The sequence below is a fragment of the Triturus cristatus genome, chromosome 6 (genome assembly GCF_964204655.1).
Source record: "Triturus cristatus chromosome 6, aTriCri1.1, whole genome shotgun sequence".
Lineage (NCBI taxonomy): Eukaryota > Metazoa > Chordata > Amphibia > Caudata > Salamandridae > Triturus > Triturus cristatus.
The window spans coordinates 776,549,708-776,574,844 of NC_140589.1; the positions used below are offsets into that span (position 1 = coordinate 776,549,708).

A 25,137-nucleotide genomic window follows, 5' to 3' on the forward strand; every position below is an offset into this window, starting at 1 on the left:
TGTGGGTGCTTCCTGCTGTGTGGTCTGTGCAGGGGGTGGGGTCTCCTCAATGCAGCTGGGCTGCCCTGCTCCTGGAGGTGGGTTGCCTAAGATGCCCATGAGCTGTTTTAGGGTGTCGGTGTCGAAGTTGTGGTGGTCCTCTTCATCATCAATGATGAGTTGTCTGGTCTGCTCTGCAGAAGGTGTTGATTGTCCCTCGGCAATGTGAAGGGGAGATGCATTTTAACATTGTGTTGACATGTATTTCAATGCATTGTTCAAGTTTACATACAGACTGCATGACAATGTACATTTTGACTGTTTGGGAGGCGCTAACTATTTGATGCGGGTCAGTGGACATTGGAACTACATCACGGATGTGAGGTTGTACACGTTCATTTTCATCTCACAGTTTCCTGCTATGTCAGATGTGATTGGCCAGTTTCTACGCACCCAGCGGAACCAGTTTTGTCCTCTGTTCCATGGTGAAAGTGTTGAACTTTGTACCACATTGTCGTCAATGTGGATGTGCTGTCATTGCTATGTGTGTTTTGCATTGTGGGAGAGTCGCCCCTGCAGGTGTGATTTTGATGGCCCATATCCCATTGAGGCAGGGGGCCTTTGGCTTGTGTGCTTTTACGGTGCTGAGATGTTGGCGACTTGGGTCATTTTTGCTCTTGGACGGTTTTTGTACTCTTGTGCATTGTTTGTCTGCAGATGTCTTGTTGAAGTCAGGGGTTGTTTGTGCACGTGGATGTGTCAGAGTGTGACCTGCTCCTTTCCGGATGTGGTCCACACTCAGCCACCTCAGTGTCATGGGGTGTACAATGTCATGATGATTGGACTGCAGCCATGGTAATCGTCATGTAGTGTCACTTGCATTGTCAGTTTGGCTCACAAATGCGCATCTTTGCTGGGTTTCGTATGTGTGCATGTGTTGGTTGTGGAATTGGTGATGTGTGGGGTGGGACCCCTTTGGGCACATGGTGGACGAGGTCCTACTTTGTGTTTGTATGTGTGCTGCAGTGTGCCACGGGGATCGGGGGCATGATCCATAGTCATTGTGGGTGTGCAGTGTGCTACACATCATTGTGCATGTGTGCCATTTTGCCCATCTCCCCCCGTCCCTCCAGTCCCTGGTCATTACTCACCCTGTTGCTGTTGGGTCAGTTCATGTCGAGCTGTGTCCATACTCCCAACTCCTTGCACTGTGTCCACACTGATAACTGTGGCCACCATTTCCTCCAGCTCCTCCTGTGGCGCAGGACTCCCATCTCCAGTCACCGTTGCTGCCTTCCTGTTGGCACCAGGTTTCTGCTTGGTTTGGCTTTTCACATCATGCCAGCACCTCTTGACCTCCTCCATTGACCTCCTTGACACGCCAACTGCATTCACGTTGTTCACAATGGACTGCCATATTTCTATTTGTGTTGCCAATGACACAGTGAAGGTGAGGAACAGTTGTTGGTAGTGTTCTATCACCTCAGTGACAATGATCCGGTTTTCCTGTGGACTGAACACCATCTTCCTCTTCCTATTCCTCTTCTCCTTGGTCTTCCCCGAGCGCGGGGTTCCTTGCTGGTCGTCTGTGGGGCTAGTGGGGTTCACCTTGTACTCTGCACTCGGTCCGGGTGCATCCATGGTGCTACGCAGTTTATATTTTCTTAATCATTTTTTTTGTTCTGCTTTTATAGTGCATTTTCCCGCATGATGCGTGGGAATTGCAGGCCTATCGCTGGTTATCATCGCAACTTTTCTTGCATTCGTGTTTCGCGTTTTTTTGGCATCGCGTTTGTTTTTACGTGGTCTTTTGACACGTTATCGTGACACTATCCCATGGTGCCGCTGGGTTGAGAATACAACGTTAACACGGTGTTCATTTCCAGCGATAGACTGTGATATGCAAAGTTGTGTTAAGCTAATTTTGCGATAATTAACACACGTGCTTGAGACTATCCCCCAAAGTTTTTCAACTTTATATACTTTGTTTATTATTCGTGCTATTGGTACCTTTGTTTTATCTAGCATAACTGTGTAGTATGACAAGTGAAACCTCACTGGTCTGCATCAAATGCTGCAAGAGCACACTCACGGATAATTGGGAGATTCCTGCTTATTGGCCTGTTGTATTTTGGAAGTAGCTCAGAGTTAATATACAAAATATAGCACCTTTCCTTAAGGGTGTCATGGCATGTCTGCTGTGCACAATTGGTATTTTGTCATCTTTTATGGGATCCATCATTTCTATGGTGACTTCTAGATGATGTAGGAGAAGGTGTACATTTTGCTATCTACGTATAGCAAATAAATTACTCCCACTGCAAAATGGGTGATCTATTTCTGTAGATACTGTTTTGTATGACACTAAAATCTCCTTGGGCCCCACTAAACTCTTCTCAGATTAGTAGGGCCCCAACTTCCATCATAGATACCGTTCCTTCGAATTGTAAAAGATATCTGAAATGGCATAAGGTTTCTTCCCAAGAAATAAAACTAGCTGGCATCAGGGAAGTCGTCATTACTAGTACACTAACGCTACAGGCAACCATGCTGGCCAATTAATTTTGTTCAGGAGCTTCCCTAGTCCATTCTCGCACCATAGAGCAGCTGAGCATTTTCTTCTTAGCCACTCATAATCACATCAAATCCAAGGTCCTTCGAAAAAGACAACATTTGTGGTCTACTAAGAAATGCAGGCAAAATAGACAAGCCCTAGCAGCAGCGATCAGGACAAAGAATCCTAATCTGGTCAAATTAGCAAGAAAGGAGTATAAGGTTGCCCTTCACCATGCTAAAATTGAGTGGGATGAATCCCATTGGCAGAGTTTGAAAATTACAAGCTTGGAGAAAAATAATAATCAGTTTTGGTCCTTAGTAAGTAAGGCCAATAGTAGAGATCCCTCCACTCCATCTAACCATATCACAAGCCAAGAATGGCATGGCCATTTCAGGAAACTGTATTCCGCTCCTATTGACGGAAGTCTGGAGGAGTTAGGCGACACCACAGACATTCCTCTGGTAGGGAATACTAGAGAACCATTTTCTATGGTCGAAATTGAAATGGCAATAACCAAAATAGTCCCAGAAAAAGCACCTGGACCGGATGGTCTTCCTGGTGACCTTTTTCTGGCTGATCCAAAAAAACTGGTTGCATTATATCCAACTCTTGATGAACGCTATAGCTAATAGATGCCCAATTCTAGATTCCTGGAAAGGTGCGATGGTGGTCCCGATATTTAAAAAGGGGGACAGGGAAGACCCATCAAACTATAGGCCAATAAACTTAATCGATGCTATGCAAAAGTTGGTAGGCAGGGTCCTCCTCCAGAGAATACAGACTTGGGCTGAAGAGGAGGATGTCCTTTCCCAATACCAGGCTGGGTTCAGGGCCACAAAAACGATCAACCAAGTTTTTAGATTATTACTTATATATTGGAAGATTGTTGTTATGGCAAGGGTAGCCTTTACCTTGCATTAATCGATTTGAAAACTGCTTTTGGCCTCGTACCCAGGATAGGATTGTGGCAGACGTTGAGGGACCTGGGTATTCCCCCCCAGTTCTTAATTTTTAATTCGCTTGCACAAAGAAAACTATGCCCAAGTGAGATGGGGGCCCCAAGGGGAGGTTACGGAGAAGATACCAGTTAGCAGAGGAGTCCGTCATGGCTGCGTCTTGGCCCCCACCCTGTATTCTTTATACGTCAATGGGGTGGTGAGATTTCTTCAGGAGGTCTCGGCCGAAGCACCAATCCTGGCAGACGATAAGGTCCCAACCCTCATGTTTGCCAATGACACCCTGCTGGTGTCAAAAACCCCATCTGGGTTGCAAATCTGCTTAATAGATATCAACTATTTTGTGACTCTCTGGGTTTAGTTATAAACACCACTAAAACAAAATTCATGGTTTTTAATTCTCACAAGTCTTTTAAAAATAACTTAACGTTAAATGACACTTTATTGGAGAGAGTAAGCATGTTTGATTATCTGGGCATCCGGCTTTCTGACATAATGCATTGGAAGCTCCACTTAGCGAAGATGCTCATGAACCACAAGCGCGTAGTCGGGACATTAAGTAAAGAACACCGGTCCTCGTATAGCAGGCCCGTTGCTCCAGCTCTCGCAATTTACGAAGCCAAAGCAGTTAGCACCTCACTGTATGGTGCGGAGCTATGAGTCTTTGACAACCTTGAGGATATCTGCAGATCCGAGCACAAGTTCTTGAGGGACCTGGTGATGCTCCCTCGTAATACCCCACTACCACTAACACACTTAATGTTCGACATGGGCAGACGGCCACTCAGGGATATTGCTAAGTTGCGTCCATTGCTTTTTTGGGCACGCGTAATGCGCACCTCTGAGCTCGCAAAGTATGCTGCTACCCTGAATGAGGTGATTAATCTAGATGTGGGGCACAGGGTCAAGTGGATATCCCATGTTAGAAAGACACTGACAAAGCTGGGTCTTTCGGAATCATGGGACAATCAAGTCCCACCTAACAAGCCAGAGATCAAATATATTTATTGGAAATGGGTTGATTCCAACGAGCTGAGCAAACCAAATTTGGGTATGTTGACAAATGAGTTTTTCAGTCACAAGCAGAGTAGAGGCTTGGAGCCCTACCTGGATATTATCCAGGTCCCACGCGATAGGCTGCTATACACCCAATTTAGGTTAGGCACACTCCTGGTTCATGCAACAACATCTAAATGGAGCCCGCACAAAAATCGAAATGAGGCTTGCCCTTGTTGCAGAGCTCTTATTTAATTATTTTCATTTTATAAGTTTTATATAGCGCTGGCTCCACCCATGGGTATCAGAGCGCTTAACCTTGTTAAGATGATGTTCAGAAGAATACAGAACAATTGTTTCAAATGCAGCAATCATATATGGTAAACAAAAATAGCATATTGAGTGCTATAGAGTAATTGGTGAGAGAGAGAAAGAAAGGGCAGGGCAGTTTAAGAAGAAATAGCATCCAAAAGGTTGACGTAACAAATTATAATACTGTATACATATGGTAGGCTCAGTGGTCAGAATCAAGCTGGCGGGTAGGGAGCGTGAGAAGGGTGTGATGGGGGCTGTTAGGATGAGGAGAGGATGGAGGCAGCGGGAATGAGGGGGTGGGAGGGGGATGTATGGTGAGAGGGGGAGAGGGGGAGGGTATTTGGGAGAAGGGAGAGTATAGTAAGTGCAGTAAGAGAGGTATTATGTACCCCAATGTTTGTTGAGCAGGTGTATTTTAAGGTCTTTTTTGAAGTTGCCATAAGAGGGTTTTTCGCGTAGGTAGGGCATGCCAAAATGCTGTGGGACTTTCCAGAGAAGAAGCGGGATTGAGAGGCTTGTCTTTTCAGAAGAGGGGGGATGAGGAGAAGAGAGTTGGTGCTTCTCAGCGGGCAAGCGCAGCCCACTTTGTTGAGTTTGTTTGAGAGGTAATGCGGGGTCTTTTGGTGCAGGGTTTTGTGCGTAATGCAGGCAATTTTGTAGGAGGATCTGCCTTTGATAGTAAGCCATTTAAGGTCCTTGAGGGCAGGTGAGATGTGGTCGAAGCGTTTACCGTCCGTTGTAAGCCTTGCTGCTAGGTTGAGAACAGATTTGAGGGGGGCAAGGTGAACTTTGGGAGATTGGACAACCGATTTGAAATCTTCCGCTGGAATAAAAGGTTTGATTTTTTTGATATGTAGGGGTATTTGACATTTATTTAGGTGCCGATTACGATCCTGGAAAAACCGGGTACGAACCGTCGGTCGGAGTGTTTTCTCCGTCCGACTCGTACCCGGTTGTAAAACTTTACAAACATGGAAGTACGATTCGCACGGAAACACCATTTCCGTACGAATCGTAAAAAACACCGTCCGACGAAAATATACATACGAATGTGATCCGGGAATGCCCCAAAGTGACGTCGGGACGCTGTCAGGCAGCGTTTCACGACCCAGGAAGTACGATTCGAACCGACAGCAGTCAGGACGGGAATATTTTTACGGCACCCAAAAAGTGCCGGAAAAGCGAAGTACGCCGCAAAACGACCAAAATAGGAGGCCCGGTACGCGCCGTACCCCCCCCCCCGCCCCCGTGAGTACGCGCCATACCCCCCCAGCCCCCGTGAGTACGCGCTGTACCCCCCCCAGCCCCCGTGAGTACGTGCCGTACACCCCCAGCCCCTGTGAGTACGCGCCGTACCCCCCCCAGCCCCCGTGAGTACGCGCCGAACCCCCATGTATGTACCCCCCTGTACGTGTCGAACCCCCCGTGTATGTACACCCCTGTACGTGTCGAACCCCCGTGTATGTACACCCCTGTACGTTCGAGTCGTACCCCCACCCGTGTATGTACACCCCTGTACGTGTGGAACCCCCGTGTATGTACACCCCTGTACGTGTCGAACCCCCGTGTATGTACACCCCTGTACGTTCGAGTCGTACCCCCACCTGTGTATGTACTCTCCTGTACGTGTCGAACCCCCGTGTATGTACACCCCTGTACGTGTCGAACCCCTGTGTATGTACACCCCTGTACGTTCGAGTCGTACCCCCCATGCGCTGGGGGTATGCACCGTACATACACGGGTGGGGGTACGACTCGAACGTACAGGGGTGTACATACACGGGGGGTTCGACACGTACAGGGGTGTACATACACGGGGGGTTCGACACGTACAGGGGTGTACATACACGGGTGGGGGTACGACTCGAACGTACAGGGGTGTACATACACGGGTGGGGGTACGACTCGAACGTACGGGGGCTGGGGGGAGTGTCGGGCGCGTATGCGGGCACATGTCTCCATGGTTGCTATGGGAGTTCGGTGCGGACGGTGTTTTTCCATACGGTTGTCACATCGGACGCACAGGATGGATCGTGATTCCGCGGTCAGACTTCACTTTTCACATTTGTATGGTAAATCGTCCGTGGACGTGTCGGACACATTTTCCGACCCGAGGACGTGTGGGGAATAATTCCCAATGCGATTCGTATGGACTTTTTCCCATGCGAATCGTAATTGGCAGTTTGTACGGCACTTATACGATTCGTACGGTAAAAAGACCGGATACGAGTCGTACGGGGAATTTTTTTACCGGATCGTAATCGGCACCTAAGTCTTCTCTACGTTGGGCAAGTTCTGTAACCAAGGTAGAGATATTACAGTCAATTTTGCAAAGTGTCTGGGTTAAAAGAGTGAGGTGGGATGTGGTTGGGCCAGGAGGAGGGGAGGAGGTATGGTCTGAGTTGCCTGGGGTGGGCAGTTTGGAGTTAGGAGAGGGTGAGAGGCTGGGGGGATGTGGTTGGGGCAGGAGGAGGGGAGGAGGTGTGGTTTGAGTTGGCTGGGGGGGCGGTTTGGTGTTCGGAGAGGGCAAGGGGCCTGGGGGGACAGGCGTGATACTGAGACTGTGGGGGTGGGGGAGGCCTGTGGAGGGGAGAGGGTGAATGGGGTGCGAGGAGACGCAGCATCAGAGTTGGGGGTTGAAGTGTAGTTCTGAGAAGGAGGAGAAGGGGCAGGAAGGGGTATAGTAGCTAGGGGGAGAGCTTGGTGGGAAGAAGGGGGGATTGTGATGGGATTAGAGGTTGGAGCTAGGGGAGAGCTTGGGGGAAGAAGGGGGATTGAGATGGGATTAGGGGTTGAGGGGGGAAGGTCATTAGGGGGCATGGTAATTTGAGGGGTGGTGAGTGAGTTAGAAGTGATGAGGGGGTGGGTTCAGGAGAGGGTGATAGAATAGAGGTCAAAGAAAGGGCTATGTCATTAAGGTTTGGTATGTCAAGATGGAGAGGAGTTACCGTTGGGGAGTCAGGGGAGAGCCAGGAGGAGTCTTGGGGTTGGGTCGGTGTGGGAAAAGAAGTAGGTATGGACAACTGGTGGGATAGGGTGTTGAAATGGTGTTCAAAGATGGTGAGATGGTGTTCGGAGGCTTTTATCAGGATGTTACCTGTTTTGAGAATGCAAATGTAAATTTCGCCAGGGAAAAGTGGGGAATGAGTAGTGGATAGTTTAAAACCGTAAGGTATTTTGCACAATTTAGATAGCGAAGGTGGCATAAGAAGGTGCTCTTCCATTTGGAGGGGCATTTGGAGTAGAAAATGTTGTTGGTTTTTCTGGGGGACGTGAGGCTGTGGTAGTTGTCAACAATTAGGGTTTCGGGATGCCGGATTAGTAATTTATGTTTAAAAAATTTCTTGGCATTTTTGGAAAGATTAGGAGGGTAAGACGTGGTCCAGGAGTTGGGGGCATGTTTGGTGAGGGAGGGGTGTTTGGAGGAGAGGGCGGGACAGAGGTGAGATCTAAGAGCATGATTGTGGCTGGACATGATAGATCAGTTGGTTGGAGGAAATGGAGGAGAAAAGAGGGGAGGGTGGAGTGATTTAAAGAGATTTAGGCAACTGTGAGGAGAGAGGGGCCAGGAGGTTGACGTAGGATGGTGAGGTATGTACTGAAGGCAGTAGAATAGGGAGAGATTAAGTGACGGGGAGTGACAGGGCGAGTGAGATAAAGAAAGAGCAAGAAATAGATTCAGGGGGGGATTGACAAATTGGAGTGCTTAAATTAGATAGTATTAGGCAGGGGTTAAATACATGGATGGGGTTGGACGCAGGGGGGAGTGGTGGGAGAAGTCTTAAGGGGGGCTTGTGGAAGTATGAGTACTAGTTCTAGTAGAGAGAGCAGCAGAACTAGAATATAGTTATAGTTAGAGCAGTCTAGCATCAGTAAGAACAGTATAGGTAATGTAAAGTGCATATAGGTCATATTAAATTGCAGGTAGGAGATTTATAAAAAAAGAACAACAGTAGCGCATCATAGTTAAAGTGAAGCATTTGGAGAGGGCAGAGGTGGCACAGCGATGGTCTCCAGACAGGAGAGTTCAGGAGGGTGGGGGCTGCACAACAGTCCTCGGCAGTGGGACAAATAGAGGTGCCCTCATGAGTGGTGGGGGAGAAGCAGCATCAGAATATTTTAGGTGAATCAAGTAGTCACTTTACGAGTGTCATAAATGGAGGTCTCAGTTACTCTTAGTGTGAAAGGAAATGTGGTGAGTTGCCCTATCCAAGATGGCCGTCACAGATTGTGGATAGACCAATCCTCTTTCAATTTCCATATAACATTTCTCAGGTAGGAAACATTTTTGTACGCTGCCCTATCCAAAATGGCCGTACTAGTTTTTAGAGAAGACCATTACTTTTTTATTTCCATGGACCACTTTGTCATGCGCGTGTACCTCTTCAGTTTCTGATGGTGGTAGAGGAAGCACAAAATGGGTGTCAGCCTCCGGGAAAATTCAAAATGGATTCGAGTCAGAAATCAAAAATTTAAATTCAAAAATCAAACCTGGAGATACCGCACAGGTAGTTTGGGAGCGTATCTCAGTGTTAATGTGCCTTGCCTCGACTCGCCAGCACTGCTCTGCGAGGAGGGGGGTGTTACAGCAAACGCCGACGCGAGTCCAGGGCAGCGTGGATCCTGTAACGGCCGAGTCCCAAGCACCGAGGCTGTTCCAGAGCATGCCGACCCCCCCGTCTCAACTCACCAGCATTTCTAGGAGGAGGAGGGATCACCAACAACAACGGTGAAATTCGCCAGCAGCGAGACTCCAGAGCATCCATGCCCGGAAGCATCAAGGCAGCCCCCGTACAGTTGCACTAACGGAGCCTGGAGTGAACGGGTTCGGAGAAGCATCAGGGACGGGAAGCAGCAGGCTGGCGGATCCAAACGTGCCAGGAGGGAAACAAGTGCATCGGGAGGGCACAGAAGGCAAAAACCACAAGTCCCGTCACGCCGGGATGTTCCCAGAAAGATCGGGCCCAGGGGAGCGTCAGGTTCGGGTAAGGAGCAAGGCTGGCAGCATACCTATTATCAGAAGGAGTGGTGGGAGGGTAGAGTGGCGCTAGACCTCACGACCAGCGATGATGACCCAGCAGGCAGCGCACCACAGCATCCAGGCGTCCGGTCGAATATGACTAGAGACCCTCGTAGTGGGGGCACAAAGGCGTGCAGTGCCGGACCGGTTCGAGGATCAGTGCAGAGAGTCGGGCAGGCTAGGTGGCAGGCCTGGAGGACAAAACCGCTCCGTTCAGACCGGACTTGTTGGGCCTTCTCCCGTGATGGGTCGTCGATCCGTTGGGCAGAGCTTGCCGGGAGCGTCGGGTCTATGAAGCAGTCATCACAGCCGGGAGACTTCTCCAGTGTGGGGTAGAGTGTCTCAAGCCAGTGGGCTGAGAATGCCAAGAGCGGCGGTGCAGACGAGTCATCGAGGCTTAGCCGATCCAGTGAACGATTCAAGCAATTCCGCACCAGTTAAGTGTCGTCCAAGCTCAGAATCGATGTAATGAGAGTCTTTTGTGAATAATCTGATGCAGTTACGGTCAGATGGCAGGTTGTCGAAGGGATATCTACCGATAAGGTAATCCCCAACCCGGAGCTCCACGGAAGTGCTCCTACTCGGCGGCCATCTTGTGCTCTAGCTCTGCTGGAAAGCGTGTCCTACGTTTTGTTTGCTTGCCCGTCTTATTCTATCATCAGGTCCAAATGGATAAAACCAATTGGTACATCCATGGGCACACATGACTATAAGGTCGCCCTGCGTATTCTTAAAACTGACTCAAGTACGCTTTTTATTTGTGGGGTAGCTAAGTTTCTGAGTCGCGTCTGGATTATTAGACACAAAGCTTAGAAGGGCTCCCATATGCCGAGTGACAAGTAATAATCGCAGTTCCTCCCCCATTTTACATTCATTGCAATATGTTGAAGAGTTAACTAACTTCGAACCTCTGGGAGGAATGTCCTATCTTGAGTTACATTCTCTTTGTTTGTGAGCATTCCTCTATAGTTTTTACATACTCACGTTTTACATATTACTACTCGGTGATGTTTTAATGCCTCTTCTTCCACCATTTTATACATACTTGTTATTACATTTTTCTTTTTTTTTTTAAATCACCACCCAGGACTTTTTTCCTTTACTAGTATCCTTCTTTTATCACATAACCTCCTATAAATTTAGCAACTCAAAAATCTAGTTTAATCATGTTTTAACTTGATGTGAACCACTGCATAATTTTAAACATTTTTGTATGTTTGCTGTACACTGCTTTTATGATACTAGTGATGGAATAAAGCATATTTGAAATAAAAGCTACTGTTTTATTACCCTAGCCAGGCCCTGTATTGGGAAACATTTACTAGTAATCCTGGAGTATTTTGGGCTGTTAACTTCATGATTGTCACAAGTTGCAGAAGACAGGTATGTGATGAGCCCTTTTGAGAATAGTCTACAGTTGGTGTTAATTTCTGGGATAGTTAACATCAGTTTCAGATGGTGCAGTTCTTCTAATGGCACTCATTGATGTTAATATGTTTTGCTTCAATGATGGTGGGTTTAAAAAACCGGCCCTTATATAAATATGCTTAAACTATCCTCACATTCCAGGTTGCTACAACTAGAAAGGGCTTTTGGGGACTCCCTTAGTTGAGATATACCAACAATTCTGCTCTGAAAGCAGCCACCTAGCTTTGCGGCACAGTGGGAAAATGCTAGAACAGACAGAATGGCCTGTCCAACCTTGAATAGACGTAATTTTCTGCTTGTTGCCCATTTGTGCTGATTCCATTTGTGAGCAGACCTCCTAGGCCTTCATTTAGAGCGTTCTGGTAAATGGGATGTGTGCAGTAAGTCTTGCTACAACACAGTCCTGCTATCGCAATTATGAGTTTGTGATAAATATCAACATGTCAAACCTGCTGATATTTATTGGGGGGAAATGGGCAGTATTTGCCAGACCAGGGAGATTTTTTTGCAGTAAATATCAACATCCACATTATTCCCCCAAAACTTGTGAAAGGCAACAGTTTTTGCACCATTTAAATAGTGTCACTTTTAATCTAATGTGACAGTCATCACATCCAATAGCTAGCACCTCCTAATGAAGGCCTTAAAGTTTCTAGAAGAGCAGTGGAAAAGGCGTCATACACAGGAAATATATAGGCCTGGGCAGAGTTTGCTGAGTTCTGCTCTGCCGAACTCCACGAAATGCCAAAAAAACTCTGCCATGCTCCGCGGAGTTCTGAGAGCCACAGAGTGTGGTAAGTAGCACTGCTTGCATTTATTTTATAGCGCTGGGAGTTTGTCCCACGCTGTAAAATAACTGCGAACAGCACTATGTGTCACGCCATAGGGTGCTGCATCTTTGTGCTGCTGAAGTAGATATTCTACTCAAGCATCAGCTTCCTCAATGCGAGCAGCAGATTTCCCAGTGTGAGGGGTCGCGACCTGCCGTGGACGCCCGCGTTGAGAAATCTCACCGGGAGGAGGTCTAGCATGCAATTTTTCTCACACGTGCTTGCCAACTTAACATTGGCGAGCCGGGCAAGAGAAAAAACTCAGCTCCGCGTCACTCAGTCACTGAGTTTGCGGAACTCAGCGGGGAGTGGGCAAAACATTGCGAACTCCGCCGCAGAGCGGAATTCTTTGCCCACCCCTATAAATATTCCAGAATTCTGATCACCTATGGCTACGGCTGTTTCCAGGACACACCAATTTTGAAAATTAAATTTGTGCTGGAAAACTAAATGCATTTTGTGTCTTAAAAAGGCTTATATGGTAAACACAAGTGCTTGTGCTTATCTATGCACACAACTTAACTGATGTAATGACAGCTCTCTATTTACAATTATCCTGTTTACATGATGCGCGCTTTGAATATCTGTACAACAAAGTCTTCGGTATGTTAAAACTCAGTTAAAATTACTTTCTGTTTCTATTTCAGCTCCTTGAATTATGGATGAGGGCACAGCAAGGCCATCTATGGCCAAACTATTTCTACACAGAGGAACCTATTTTTTGGAAGGGGTGATTACGCCAGAAGAAATAGATTCTCTAGAGCACTTTCCAATCAGGGACACTGATGTATTTCTAATCACATATCCAAAATCTGGTAAGACCAAATTCTCATTGTTGTTGATTATTGCAAGCATTTACAGTTGTCTCCAAACCTGTATGTATTTATGTATGTATATATATCTATATATTTACAACAGATGCCTTCACTCTCCATGACTCACCATACGGCACAACGTAAGCTCCACAGATGCCGGTTTTCATAGGTCTGATATTCACGCTTTATTTGATTTTTCGTAAATTTTTCATTTTCTTCATTTCATTTTTTCTTTGAAGATTAAGGAGCTCATTACGATGGCAGTCAGATTTTTTCCGGCCTCCACCGTAGCGGAGATTGTGTCCGACCGCCATGCGTGCGGTGGTCTCGCCCATACTATTATGATGTGACCGCCGCCGCAGCGGTCAGTTCCCGCAGCTTTAACATTGTGGCAGGCGGTGCTGGCAGCAGCACCGTTGCATCACGAAAACAAGCATGTTGTGCATTTCACTGCAATACGTGGCAGGCACTGCACTGTACCAGGGGTACCCGCAGTGCACCCACACCGCCCAACACGAGGGGAGCCCGCAGTTGGCCCCCAAACACAATCCCTGCCAGCCTTTCCATAACGGAGAGATCACCGCGGAAAAGCTGGCTTCCGCATGCATCCTAATCCGGACGGCGGAAAAAGCTAGGCACCGGCACCATTTTAGCAGTCCAGCTCCCTCCGCCAGGCCAGCGGGCGGATTGCTACCAGAGGAAAATTGTTAAGTAAGGAAAATGTTCACAAGGAACTTATTCAAAATAATCCATTTACAATATGGAGTAGAGATATACTCCCAACTGATTTAATCAAACAACAAAAAAATATATTATTTTTACAAAAGATTATTTCACTTTGCCAAAGAAAACAATTACTTAGTTAGCCTGGAGAGCTTATTTACTTCAGCCGAAGTAAAAACAATTTATTACACAATTCAAAATTGTATCACAAACATATTATATTTTTCAGGCACATAAGAAACTTCTTTTCACTATCTTTCTTATGTGCCTGAAAAATATAATATAATATATTTTTTTGTTGTTTGATTAAATCAGTTGGGAGTATATCTCTACTCCATATTGTAAATGGATTATTTTGAATAAGTTCCTTGTGAACATTTTCCTTACTTAACAGTAATACCCAGTTCAGAGGGACATATGGGTGGCTCTTGTTTGTTATAAATACCAGAGGAAAACTGGCGGATGGATTTTCACACTGCCGCGGTCAACACTGCCATCATAATCTGATTGGCAGTTTTCAAGGTTACGATCGCGGTGCGGAGGCAACCACCAGCCCGGCGGTGGCGATCCGCCCGCCATCGTAATAAACCCCTAAGTCTTCATTCAATATTCACAACACGATTCAGCTTACCCTTCTACTGGGCCTCCATTTGCACCACAGTGTGCATCCCCAGTCCTAATTAACATGTCCTTTCACTATGTTCATGCCCAGTTGGCTACTAGAGCGTGGCTTACTCTCTTAGGCTTGTTAATCCTCACCGCCAATTTGTGTATATTCTATCATGACTCATTGCAATCTTGCAATAATATCTCTAATTTCTACTTGGTTGCTAAAAGTGACTAGTGCAATGTCCTGTTATTTCTTGAAACGGGATATCATGTGTTTACCTATATTATTAAGTTTACCACATATCCTCATTTCTAACCTTATCGCACAATTCAATCCCACCAGCATTTTTCAAATATATCATTACATTTTTAGATCACTGACATTTTTTTCTCCATTTTCTTTTTTCCTTTTGTCAATTTATTATACTCTCATACTAAGATGTACAATTTCTACCTATTTTATTAAAACAATTAATGTGACATATGATCTAAAGTGTCTCCTGATATTGCACTTCTTCCCCTAATTAAAGTGACATGTGCCTAAGCTTTTACACTTTTTATGTATCCTTATTGCACAAACCACTTAATGTGTCCCTTGCTATTGCCTTTATATTGATAAAGTGATTCATGCTATCTTATACTTTTTCATGTATCCTTATTGCACCGACCTCCTAAAGTGTTAGTGTTATTACATTGTAGTAATGAAGTGACTCACGCTACCTTCTACTAAGGGCTATATTAAAGTGCTTAATGTTTTTCGTTGCACTGTTCGTCCTGTGTGACTCTGTCTTCCATTTCTTCTATTAGTGTGTCTAATCTTGCCAAATATTTGGAACTACGGTGGACCTCCTTTCAATTTTTTCATTAAAATGTACACCTATGTCCTTGTCATACAAACGTTCTCTAAAATGTCTAATTTTCATAAAATGCCATTATCTGCCACAGTTGTAGAGGGCACACACAACCCTTTGATGTTCTGTGTCCCCGGAGCTGTATGTCATGATCATCCCTGGATTCAATCATTTAATCAAAGGAAGAATGTTATTTTTGTATTTCTCTTCCATCTTTTTGACTTTTCATGTTCCTGATCATAAGGGCTGTCCTCGATGGTTAAAGATGTACATGCAATTCCGCATCTGTATTATGTCCTGCTGAAATGTCTGTGCCCATCATGATTATTAATTTAGATTCTTCTCTTCTCAGTTCCTGCTCCCTGTTCCCTCCTCTCCTATATTTACATCATCCAAAACAACAGCATCATTAGCCTCCCTTACGGCGAATATTTGCGCATTCGTAGAGCATGTAGTACAGAAACAGATCTTACATTCCATCAGAGTGCAGCCACACAGTGGTTCATCGAGAGGGGATACAGTCCCAGAAAATTGGAGACAGCAAGGAACAAAGCTAACAAAAAAGATAGACTGAAACTGTTGAGATGTGCTGACCATACATCGAGTATTATATCTGAACAAGAGACTGATAACAACGAACAAACCAGGGCCTCTTGCAGGCTTATTACCACTTACAGTAAGCAGACGCAAGAGATCAAATCGATCATAACCAAACAGTGGCCTATAATTTTGAGAGAGACAACTTTGAAACAAGTACTTCCCGAAAGGCCCACTTTTACTTTCCGTAGAGCATATTCTATGTATAACGACTTGGTCAAAACCAGTGCTGAGTTAGATTATAAGACCAACTGGTTATCGACAAAAAGAGGATTTTACAGGTGCAGCTCTTGCTGTGCCTGTTAATTCGGCATCAATACCACTATCTATACTATGGCCTTTTCAACTGAGAGTATTGAAATAAAGGGTCATTATACCTGCCAAACTGAATACGCGATCTACATGTTACAAGTACATGTGGACTACGGTATATAGGCAGCACTAATTTGCAAGTGCATGCCCGTATATTACAACACCTACGGGCTATTGTCAATTCCGACCCCACGTACCCGGTAGCTAGACATTTTAAGTTAGAGCATGCGAATAATTTGAGTTGTGTCCAATACTGTATTCTAGATTCAGTACCTATCAGCAAAAGGGGAGGTAATCGAGAAAAACGATTATGACAATTGGAATATCGTTACATAATTGAACTTGATGCCAAGTACCCCCAGGGTTTGAATACAGGGGAAGATATGCACAACTTCCTATAAAGAAAGCAAAAAAAAACTTTTTAGGAAAACCTATATGGTGTCTTTGTTTCATATTCCTATTTGGTCATACCGTTTGTAGGCCTTTCAACAACACAACTGTTCACGTCTAGTTCCCAAAATTACTTTTATGGATATGCCATAAAAGTTATTTTTTAGCTTGTTTGGTTTTTGTCCACACTATAAATACAATTGAGTTTTTAAGGGGGCTCCCTATTATTAGCACCAGCACAGCAGGTCATGACTTTTTCAACAACAGATAGCAATAGGTTTTATGTATCCGCCGTATATAGTCTCGATTTTTATGTACATATTTTTACACCTTTCTATCTAAATACTGTATGCACTTTAGTAGATATTATTCAATGTGGCTTGGCACTTTAGGAGGTTTTCGACATTTTTTCAAACTGAGCAATTTGACTACTATTGGTACGATTTTTTGCACTAGCTGTAGTTTGCACAAGCAGTATTTGCACCCTTATCATATTTTTGAATCCATATTTATTTATTTATTCTATTTATATGGTTTTAATATAGATCAACTCTGTGCTAGACTTCAGGTACATGTACCAATATAACAGATGCTTTTCAAAACAAGTTGTTCATATACATACAATACAAACACATAGTTGACTTTTTGTATACCAGCAGTATTTGCACAATCTATATTTTGCACCTTAAACCCAGATTTTATAAGAAAAATATATTTATACATGTACTTTATGTATGTGGTTATTTATGGTATATATTTATTCATGTACAAAAAATCTGAGTAATGAGGAAAAAGTACGAATGTATCTATATATATGTGTCCATATCGGCATTTGTGCCCTTTCTCTGTTCTTTTTAACCTCCAAAACATAATGCGTAATGAAATTATTCATAGCAATGATTTAGAAGTACTTTGGGGTCTATTAGGATAATGGGCGAATCGCCACTGCCCATATGGCGGTGACGATCCGCCCGCCAAAAACGCCCACGTGCTCAGGATTTGCCCTCCGCCACATTACCATGGCGGGGGGGACCCCGGCGGATGGGAAGACCGTCCGCCAGTTTTCCACTGGTAGGCAATCGGCCCGACTGCCTACCGGGCGGAAAAGCATTTTATGTGGTGGCGGTGTCTGGTAGACACCGCCATCCATATTATTATGCAGGCGGGGACCTGCCCTTCCGTGGCGGCGACAGGCAGGCGGTTTTTGCCATTGGGGGCCCATAGCGGGACCCCAGGGATCCTGGGGGGTGGGGGGTGCACATGGGGGGTACCTATGGTACCCCCTGCAGTTCCATGCACAAAATGGCAGGCACCGCGCTGTGCCTGCCATGTTGTGCATAGAAGTGCACGACATGCCTTCTTGGCATTGTGGCGGGTGGTGCTTTCTGCACCGCCCGCCGCAATGTTAAGATGAGTTGAGATAAGTTTGTAAAAAAGGATCATATTACTCACCAGAGAGTGTGATTTTCTAAAATATATACTGACTGACATATGAAAATTATTATGTATAAATCGTTTTGCCTCATGAAACTCTATAAGAAAACTTCCAAAAACTTTTTTCAGAACAATGTTTATTGAAAAATATTTTAATTCACAGCACAGCTTCGCACATTTTTTCATCATTTTGATAAATTGAACTTCTATGCACAATTTCACTTTATGTATATATAAAAAATTAAATGCAATAAGACTGCATATACCAGCATGCTATGCGAGCCACAAACAGGAAATGCTTGTAAAAGTAGAAATAAATGATGCCTGTTTTGATTTTGAAAAAAACATCCAGTGAGAAAGGTTCAATTGGCGAACCGAAACGCGTTGGGCATGGCTATTGCCTTTTGCACTTAAATAAATACTACAATCACCGATCCCGAGTGAGTGCGTTTGTCTAAAAAATCTCTGTTTCTACTGAGATACTTGGTGAAGTATATATATATATATTACCTACTGGCAGTCGCCAGTATGTAGTTATAGTTAGGACCTATTTGTTGATAGGAAATCCGCAACATTCTATTTGGAATAACATTGGCGCCGATTGACGAATCTTCGCGAAATTTTCCAAAGTTTTGGCCAGCTCCGGTCCGCTCCTATCCTGAAAATTTCACGGTGATTCGTCAAGCCGGGGCCGAGAAAAAAGGGGGGTCCCAAAACATGTTTTCCCCATGCTTTTTCCCATAGGACCTGTTGACGCAGCTACAGCCCGAACTGCTGAACGGAATTACACCAAATTTGGCAAAGAGGTAGTCCTCAGTTCAGACACGTGCCTTTTGCTTAAATGGTATAAATCCGTTCAGTAGTTCCTGAGAAAATTAGAGTTAAAAAGATAGATATATCTGGGCGGAGCCTAACCACACATCTCATAGTGAGATCTGATTGGCTGTCAGCACTTCATCCAAGAAGTGTTGGCAGCCATCTTGGTACCAATCTACATGATAGCACCTCATTAAAAAGCATTGCAGTTAATAGAAGGTTTTAAGACTTTAGTTACATTATAAATCATTTGTTGATGGTACCATACTCATTTTAGGAATTGTGGTGTGTTCTAAGGTGATTTTACCATGTGAAAAAGCCTTCTGCTGTGATATCATGAATCATGTTTGAGAAAAACTATTTTCTCATGCTTTTCCCACAGAGGTTTGGAAGGGGATCTATAAGCTAAATTGAGAGCATATATTCTGTAAATTCACATTATCTTTCTCAGTCATGTGAGAATGAAGTCTGACATTCTCAGTAAAACATGTACATCCAACAAGGGCAGAGACTGTCAGTTGATTCCTTTGTGTTCTACTGCAGCTTCCCAGAGTGTTCTAAAGAACAACTAGAGCGCTAACAGTCCTTCTTATGACAAACGTATTGCACACCTGATGCCATCTTGATTGGAATAAAGTGGTAACTCTTAAAACATTTAATTTAAAAAGGAACAAAATGAGAGGGTTAATTTTGCCATTGAAAGTATGATTAGTGCTGCAGAAAGAAAAATTAGGGCACATTTTGAGTGACTTCTCAAATCCTCTTCTATTTCATGAAAAAATTCTGACATGCAGACTGAAACATGCACTTTGAATACCAGCAGCAGACTTCCCTGGTGAGCAGTAGCTTTACTAAAGTGATCTAAGAAGCAACTAGAGTGCTAACATTCCGAATTTATGGCAAATGTGTGACGCATCTGAATGCCTTCTTGATGGAATCAAAGTAAAAAAACTGAAAGTATTTCCTACTGAGGAGACTGTAGTAAATGAGTAAATTAGGAAACTTCATAACAAATAAGTCTCCCAAAATGGCCACCAGGGACAAAAGAGTCCAAATGCAGCCCAAATATCACCCAGATGTAGTCCAAGTATAGCCCAATGACAGAATGTCCCAGAGTGTTCTAACGAACAACTAGAGCGCTAACAGTCTTACTTATGACAAAAGTATGGCACACCTGAAGCCATCTTGATTGGAATAAAGTGGTAACACTTAAAACATTTAATTTACAAAGGAACTAAATGAGGGGGTTCATTTTGCCATATAAATTATGATTATTGCTGCAGAAAGAAAAATGAGGGCACATTTTGACTTCTTAAATCCTCTTCTATTTCATAAAAAAACTTCTGACATGCAGACTGTAACATGCACTTTGAATACCAGCAGCAGACTTCCCTGGTGAGCAGTAGCTTTACTACAGTGATCTAATGAGCAACTAGAGTGCTAACATTCAGAATTTATGGCAAATGTGTGACACATCTGAATGCCTTCTTCTTGGAACCAAAGTAAAAAACTGAAAGTATTTCCTACTGAGGAGACTGCATTAAATGAGGAAATTAGGAAACTTCATAACAAATAAATCTCCCAAGATGGCCACCAGAGACAAAAGAGCCCAAATGTAGCCCAAATATCACCCAGATGTAGCCCAAGTATAGCCCAATGACAGAATGTCCCAGAGTGTTCTATCGAACAACTAGAGCGCTAACAGTCTTACTTATGACAAAAGTATGGCACACCTGAAACCATCTTGATTGGAATAAAGTGGTAACACTTAAAACATTTAATTTACAAAGGAACACAATGAGGGGGTTCATTTTGCCGTAGAAATTATGATTAGTGCTGAAGAAAGAATAATTAGGGCACATTTTGAGTGACTTCTCAAATCCTCGTCTATTTCAGTAAAATATTCTGATATGCAGACTGAAACATGCACTTTTAATACCAGCAGCAGACTTCCCTGGTGAGCAGTAGCTTTACTACAGTGATCTAATGAGCAACTAAAGTGCTAACATTCAGAATTTATGGCAAATGTGTGACACATCTGAATGCCTTCTTCGTGGAACGAAAGTAAAAAACTGAAAGCATTTCCTACCGAGGAGACTGCAGTAAATGAGGAAATTAGGAAACTTCATAACAAATAAATCTCCCAAGATGGCCACCAGAGACAAAAGAGCCCAAATGCAGCACAAATATCACCCAGAAGTAGCCCACATGTAGCCCAATGACAGAAGTGTGCAAAACACTTATTTTTTGTGTATTTGCAGTTTTATATAGTGCAGACTTGTCAGGTATTGGAGTGCTTTACATGAGCATTGGTTACATCACACAAGATCAAATTCATTTTGGTTGTAGACATGGGGAGATTAAGTGATTTGACCAGAATCACGGAATGTTGAGCTGAAGCAGAAACTCCACCCTGCTTCCCCAGTTGCAAAGTCTGCAGCTCTGGAAGTAACACCATATCCTCTCCCCTAAGTGCAACATTTAATCAAGTGGTCAACTGGATAAAAAAACATAAAGATTACAAATAATTTAAAAGTTCTTTGTCGCTATTTGAAAACTCAGAAAATATGTCCTAATTTTAGTTTTTTAGAGCACTAACCATAATTTTGATGCAAATAAGGCCCACTCATATATGTAATTTCTAAAGGAAATGCTCGAGGTATTACAATTTTGATTACATCAAGATGACGTCAGGCGTTCCACACTTTTGTAATAAATATAGAATGTTAGCAATCTAGTTGTTCATTGGGATACTGTTGAGAGGCAGAGGCCAGGGGCACGGACTCTGAAAATTGAAGGCAGGTAGGAGAGTGCAGAGGCAATAATTTGACCACACTGGGCAGGCAGGAAGGGTAGTGGCAGCACAGCAGACTATGGAGGGCAGTGGAAAGGGGGGCAGGGGCAACAAACCAACAATACAGGACTGGCAAGAGTGGCTGTGGCAATATAATAGACCATTGTGGGCAGAAGGAAGAGGCAGTGGTAGTACAACCATACATGCCAACAGACCCATTTCAGCCAGGAAACGTCCAATGTTTTTAAGCTCAAATGGGCTTTATTTGATCTGTCTCCTGTCTACAATCTCCTCTTTTTCAATGTAACTCAAAGGGGAAAATCAATAACCCAGTTTTTTTTCAAAATCTCCCTCTTACCAAGTTCAAAATGTTCGCAAGTATCATGGTAGGCAGGAGGAATTAGGGTAGGGACCTGGAATCGGATAACAGAGGACAGGTGGGACATGGAGAGGTGCACCAAACTGACCCTACAGGGCAGGCATCAGGGTTTGCAGCAGCACAATACACCATACAGGGCATGCGGGACGGAAGTGCAGCACAACAATCCATAGAAAGCAATAGCGAGGGGACAGGACCATGCACATGGACAACAGAGAACAGAGGGGAAAGAGGCAATGGTAGCTAGCCGACCATAATGGACAGACAGGAGAGAAAGCTGCAGCATAACAGACCATAAAGGGCAGGAGGGACGGATCAGGGCATTACAATGGAACAGACAAGCCAGGAGGGAGGGAAATGGGGTCTGCACATGGAAACAGAGGGCTGGGGGCAAGGGGGCAGAGCAGGAGCAGCAAGATGACCATGGAGGTCAGGCAGGATGGGCAATAGAAACAAGACACACCATGGAGAGCAACAGTGAGACTATGATGGCATACACACAGACCATGGAAGGAAGGTGGGAGGGGGTCAGGGGCAGATAGCTGACCACACAGGGAAGGTGGGAGGGGCCGTGGCAGCATAGACGACCATGCATGGCAAGCAGGAGGGTTAGTGGTAGCACAATGGCTATGATGGGCAAGAAGGAGGGTGCAGGTGCATGCACAAAGGACCATGGAGGATAGAAGGGAGGGTCAGGACCTGGGCACAGACAAGAGAGTTCAGGGGAAGGGGCCTCACAACAGACCACGCAGGGCAGGCAGGAGGAGCAGTTGCAGCAGAACAGACAAGGGAGGGCAGAAGGGTGTGGCAGTAAAATGGACCATGGAGGACTGGAGGAAGGGCATAGGGGCATGGCATGTGGACAGGCAGGTTGGAGGTGGCAGGGACAGGTTACAGTCATCTGAAAATGCTTGGCAGGTGGGAGGGGAGTGGCAGCTCAACAGAACACTCAGAGTAGATAGGAGTGGCAGGTCCATGGAACATGGTGGGCAAAACGGATGGAGCAGGGGCATGTACAAAGACATCGGAGGGCAGGGGGAAGGAGAATAGGGGCAGCAAGCTAAGCACAGAGGCTAAGCAGGAGGTCAATGATGGGGCATAGAATTGGGCAATGGAGGGCTGGAGGAGTGGACTGGTACATCATGCTAAATGGAGGGCAGTGGCAGCACATCAGACCATGCATGGCATGAGGGAGGAGGCTAGTCCATGGATTCAGACAACAGACAATAGGGAGGAGGTGGATGGGGCAGCAAGCTAACTGTTCAGAGAAGGTGGGTATTAGGAACTTTATTGTTTTTAAAATGTGTGTCTGTGCAAACTACTTAAAATATGAACAAGTATGCTGCATAATCTCACTTTTATTCAGGAAGATGAGGACGTTTGTGACTGTGACTCCGGGCTCACTTGGCAGAAACACCCCCTGACCCTCCACCCCTCATCGCAAAATGTAATGTCCGTGAAAAGGGTAGGTGAACGCAGTGTTATATAGAACATAGTCCTGAGAGCACGATTGAAAATTAAAACTAGATATAGTGTATGGTATAAACTATGCACCAAAAAGTGTGATATAAGATGAACCGGGGCGTGAAATATAATATATAATACATTGTGCGCAATGACAGATTCATTGGATAGCATGAGATAGCACAGGCACTAGCGCGTGCTATGCGATATGCGCCTTGGAGTGTAATATGCACAGGGCAGTGTTGTTAACTTAACTAGTCTCTAAAGTTGTAATATAAAATATGTGCTGGGGAGTGTAACGTTGCATATGCACTGTGACAAAGATATGAATCCCAGATTGTAATATGTATTGCATAGCGCTGTGCGTTATAACATAAGCATCGAGGAAGGCACGTTAGATGGGGCAATATAACCCGTGCAAAGGCAAGTGTGGCATGACATATTCACGGGGTGGTGTTACAATGCACATGGGCTAGAGAGTGTCATAGCATACGCATTAGCTGGTGAAATACAACACAGAGGTGTGTGGCACTCGGCGGGCACTGGTGGGTGTAACACAGCATTGGGCTCAGCAAGGAGCGCACTGTGACTCTCAAGTGAGGTTCGTCTCCTTTCCAGAGAGTAAAATAAAAAGTATTACACATCCGGCGGTGGATGTGTGTTTTATTAACCATGAGGGGGGTTTCTTCCATAGTTTTGGTCGAATTTTTGTCGAATCCCCTTTGAATGGCTTGGTGTGCATGTGTATTAAATGTGCCCGTCAATAGCTACCCATTTTTGTATAAATAAACATCAAGGGTGTATACTTGGAGAGTACCCACCGGCGGGGGTGCCGGGATTAGGCACGGTAGGGTGTCAGACACGTCAGAGCTTCACTAGCGGTGTAAATACATTCCACGTGGATTCATTGTATGCATAATCGCCTTTTAATGAATATCACGCAAATCGTCATGGTGATAGGTACATACGGTTTTTCCAGTATGTCCTAGGTGTTTCTATAGATATATTTTAAAAAACATAATAAAAAACAAAGCCAGGCCCCGGGGGATGGGGTCCCCCGGGCCATAAGGGGCCTGAGGAGGTGGGCAACGCAGTCCCCCTCCTAAAGAATTTCTTTTTTTTAAAAGGCCATGCCCCGGGAGTTGGGGTCCCCGGGGCCGATTAAGGCCTTGGGAGGGGGGCCACGTGGCCCCCTTCCAATTATTTTTTTTCAATATGATGAGTGAGTAAATGTATGAGTGACTGTATAGGACTGTTGGTGAATGAGTGGATGTGTATGTGGATCTTAGAAACACTGAATAGGTTGTTGTAACTGATATTGGTATGTCCATTGTTTTGAAAATGTTAGTTTCTATTTTTGAATGTGTGTATCAAAGGTTATATTAGGGTGAGAGGAGGTCTGCCACTCTATCAAAAGGATGATGTCATCAGTGATGTCATTTGAGATGTCATCAGTAATGTCATGAGTGATGTCACTGACCATGTCATGAGTGATGTAATATGTGACGTCATCAGCAGTGCATTGCGGGCGCGCGAGTTATAGTTAGCTGAACTAACTATAACGGGGGAATTTCAATGGTTTTGTACGAGTGAAAAGTCCAGCTAACTATAACGCCCCTGAAACCTATGGTTTTTTCAGTGAATTTCTAAGGTTTTTTAAATGCTAATTCCTAACTATAACGTGCCTGAAACCTATGGTTTTTTCAGTGAATTTCAAAGGTTTTTTAAATGCTAATTTCTAACTATGCCTACAGAGATAGGACATGTGAAGAAAGAAGAAAAAACACACAGAAAGAAAAAAAAGAAATGCAGAAAGAAGCAACAGAAGTCCTCAAAGAAAAGTGCAGGAAGAAGGATAACGTGCAGAAAGAA

At 44.6% G+C, this 25,137-nt stretch overlaps 1 protein-coding gene across 1 annotated transcript in view; it reads left to right on the forward strand.

The window, feature by feature from the left end:
- LOC146817857 (amine sulfotransferase-like) overlaps positions 1 to 25,137 on the forward strand; it is a 627,446-nt gene that overhangs the window by 8,132 nt on the left and 594,177 nt on the right. The window contains exon 2 of the mRNA XM_085611340.1: positions 12,729 to 12,896. Coding sequence (XP_085467466.1) covers positions 12,740 to 12,896 — 157 coding nt within the window. The 5' untranslated portion in view covers positions 12,729 to 12,739. The remainder of the gene's footprint in view (positions 1 to 12,728; positions 12,897 to 25,137) is intronic.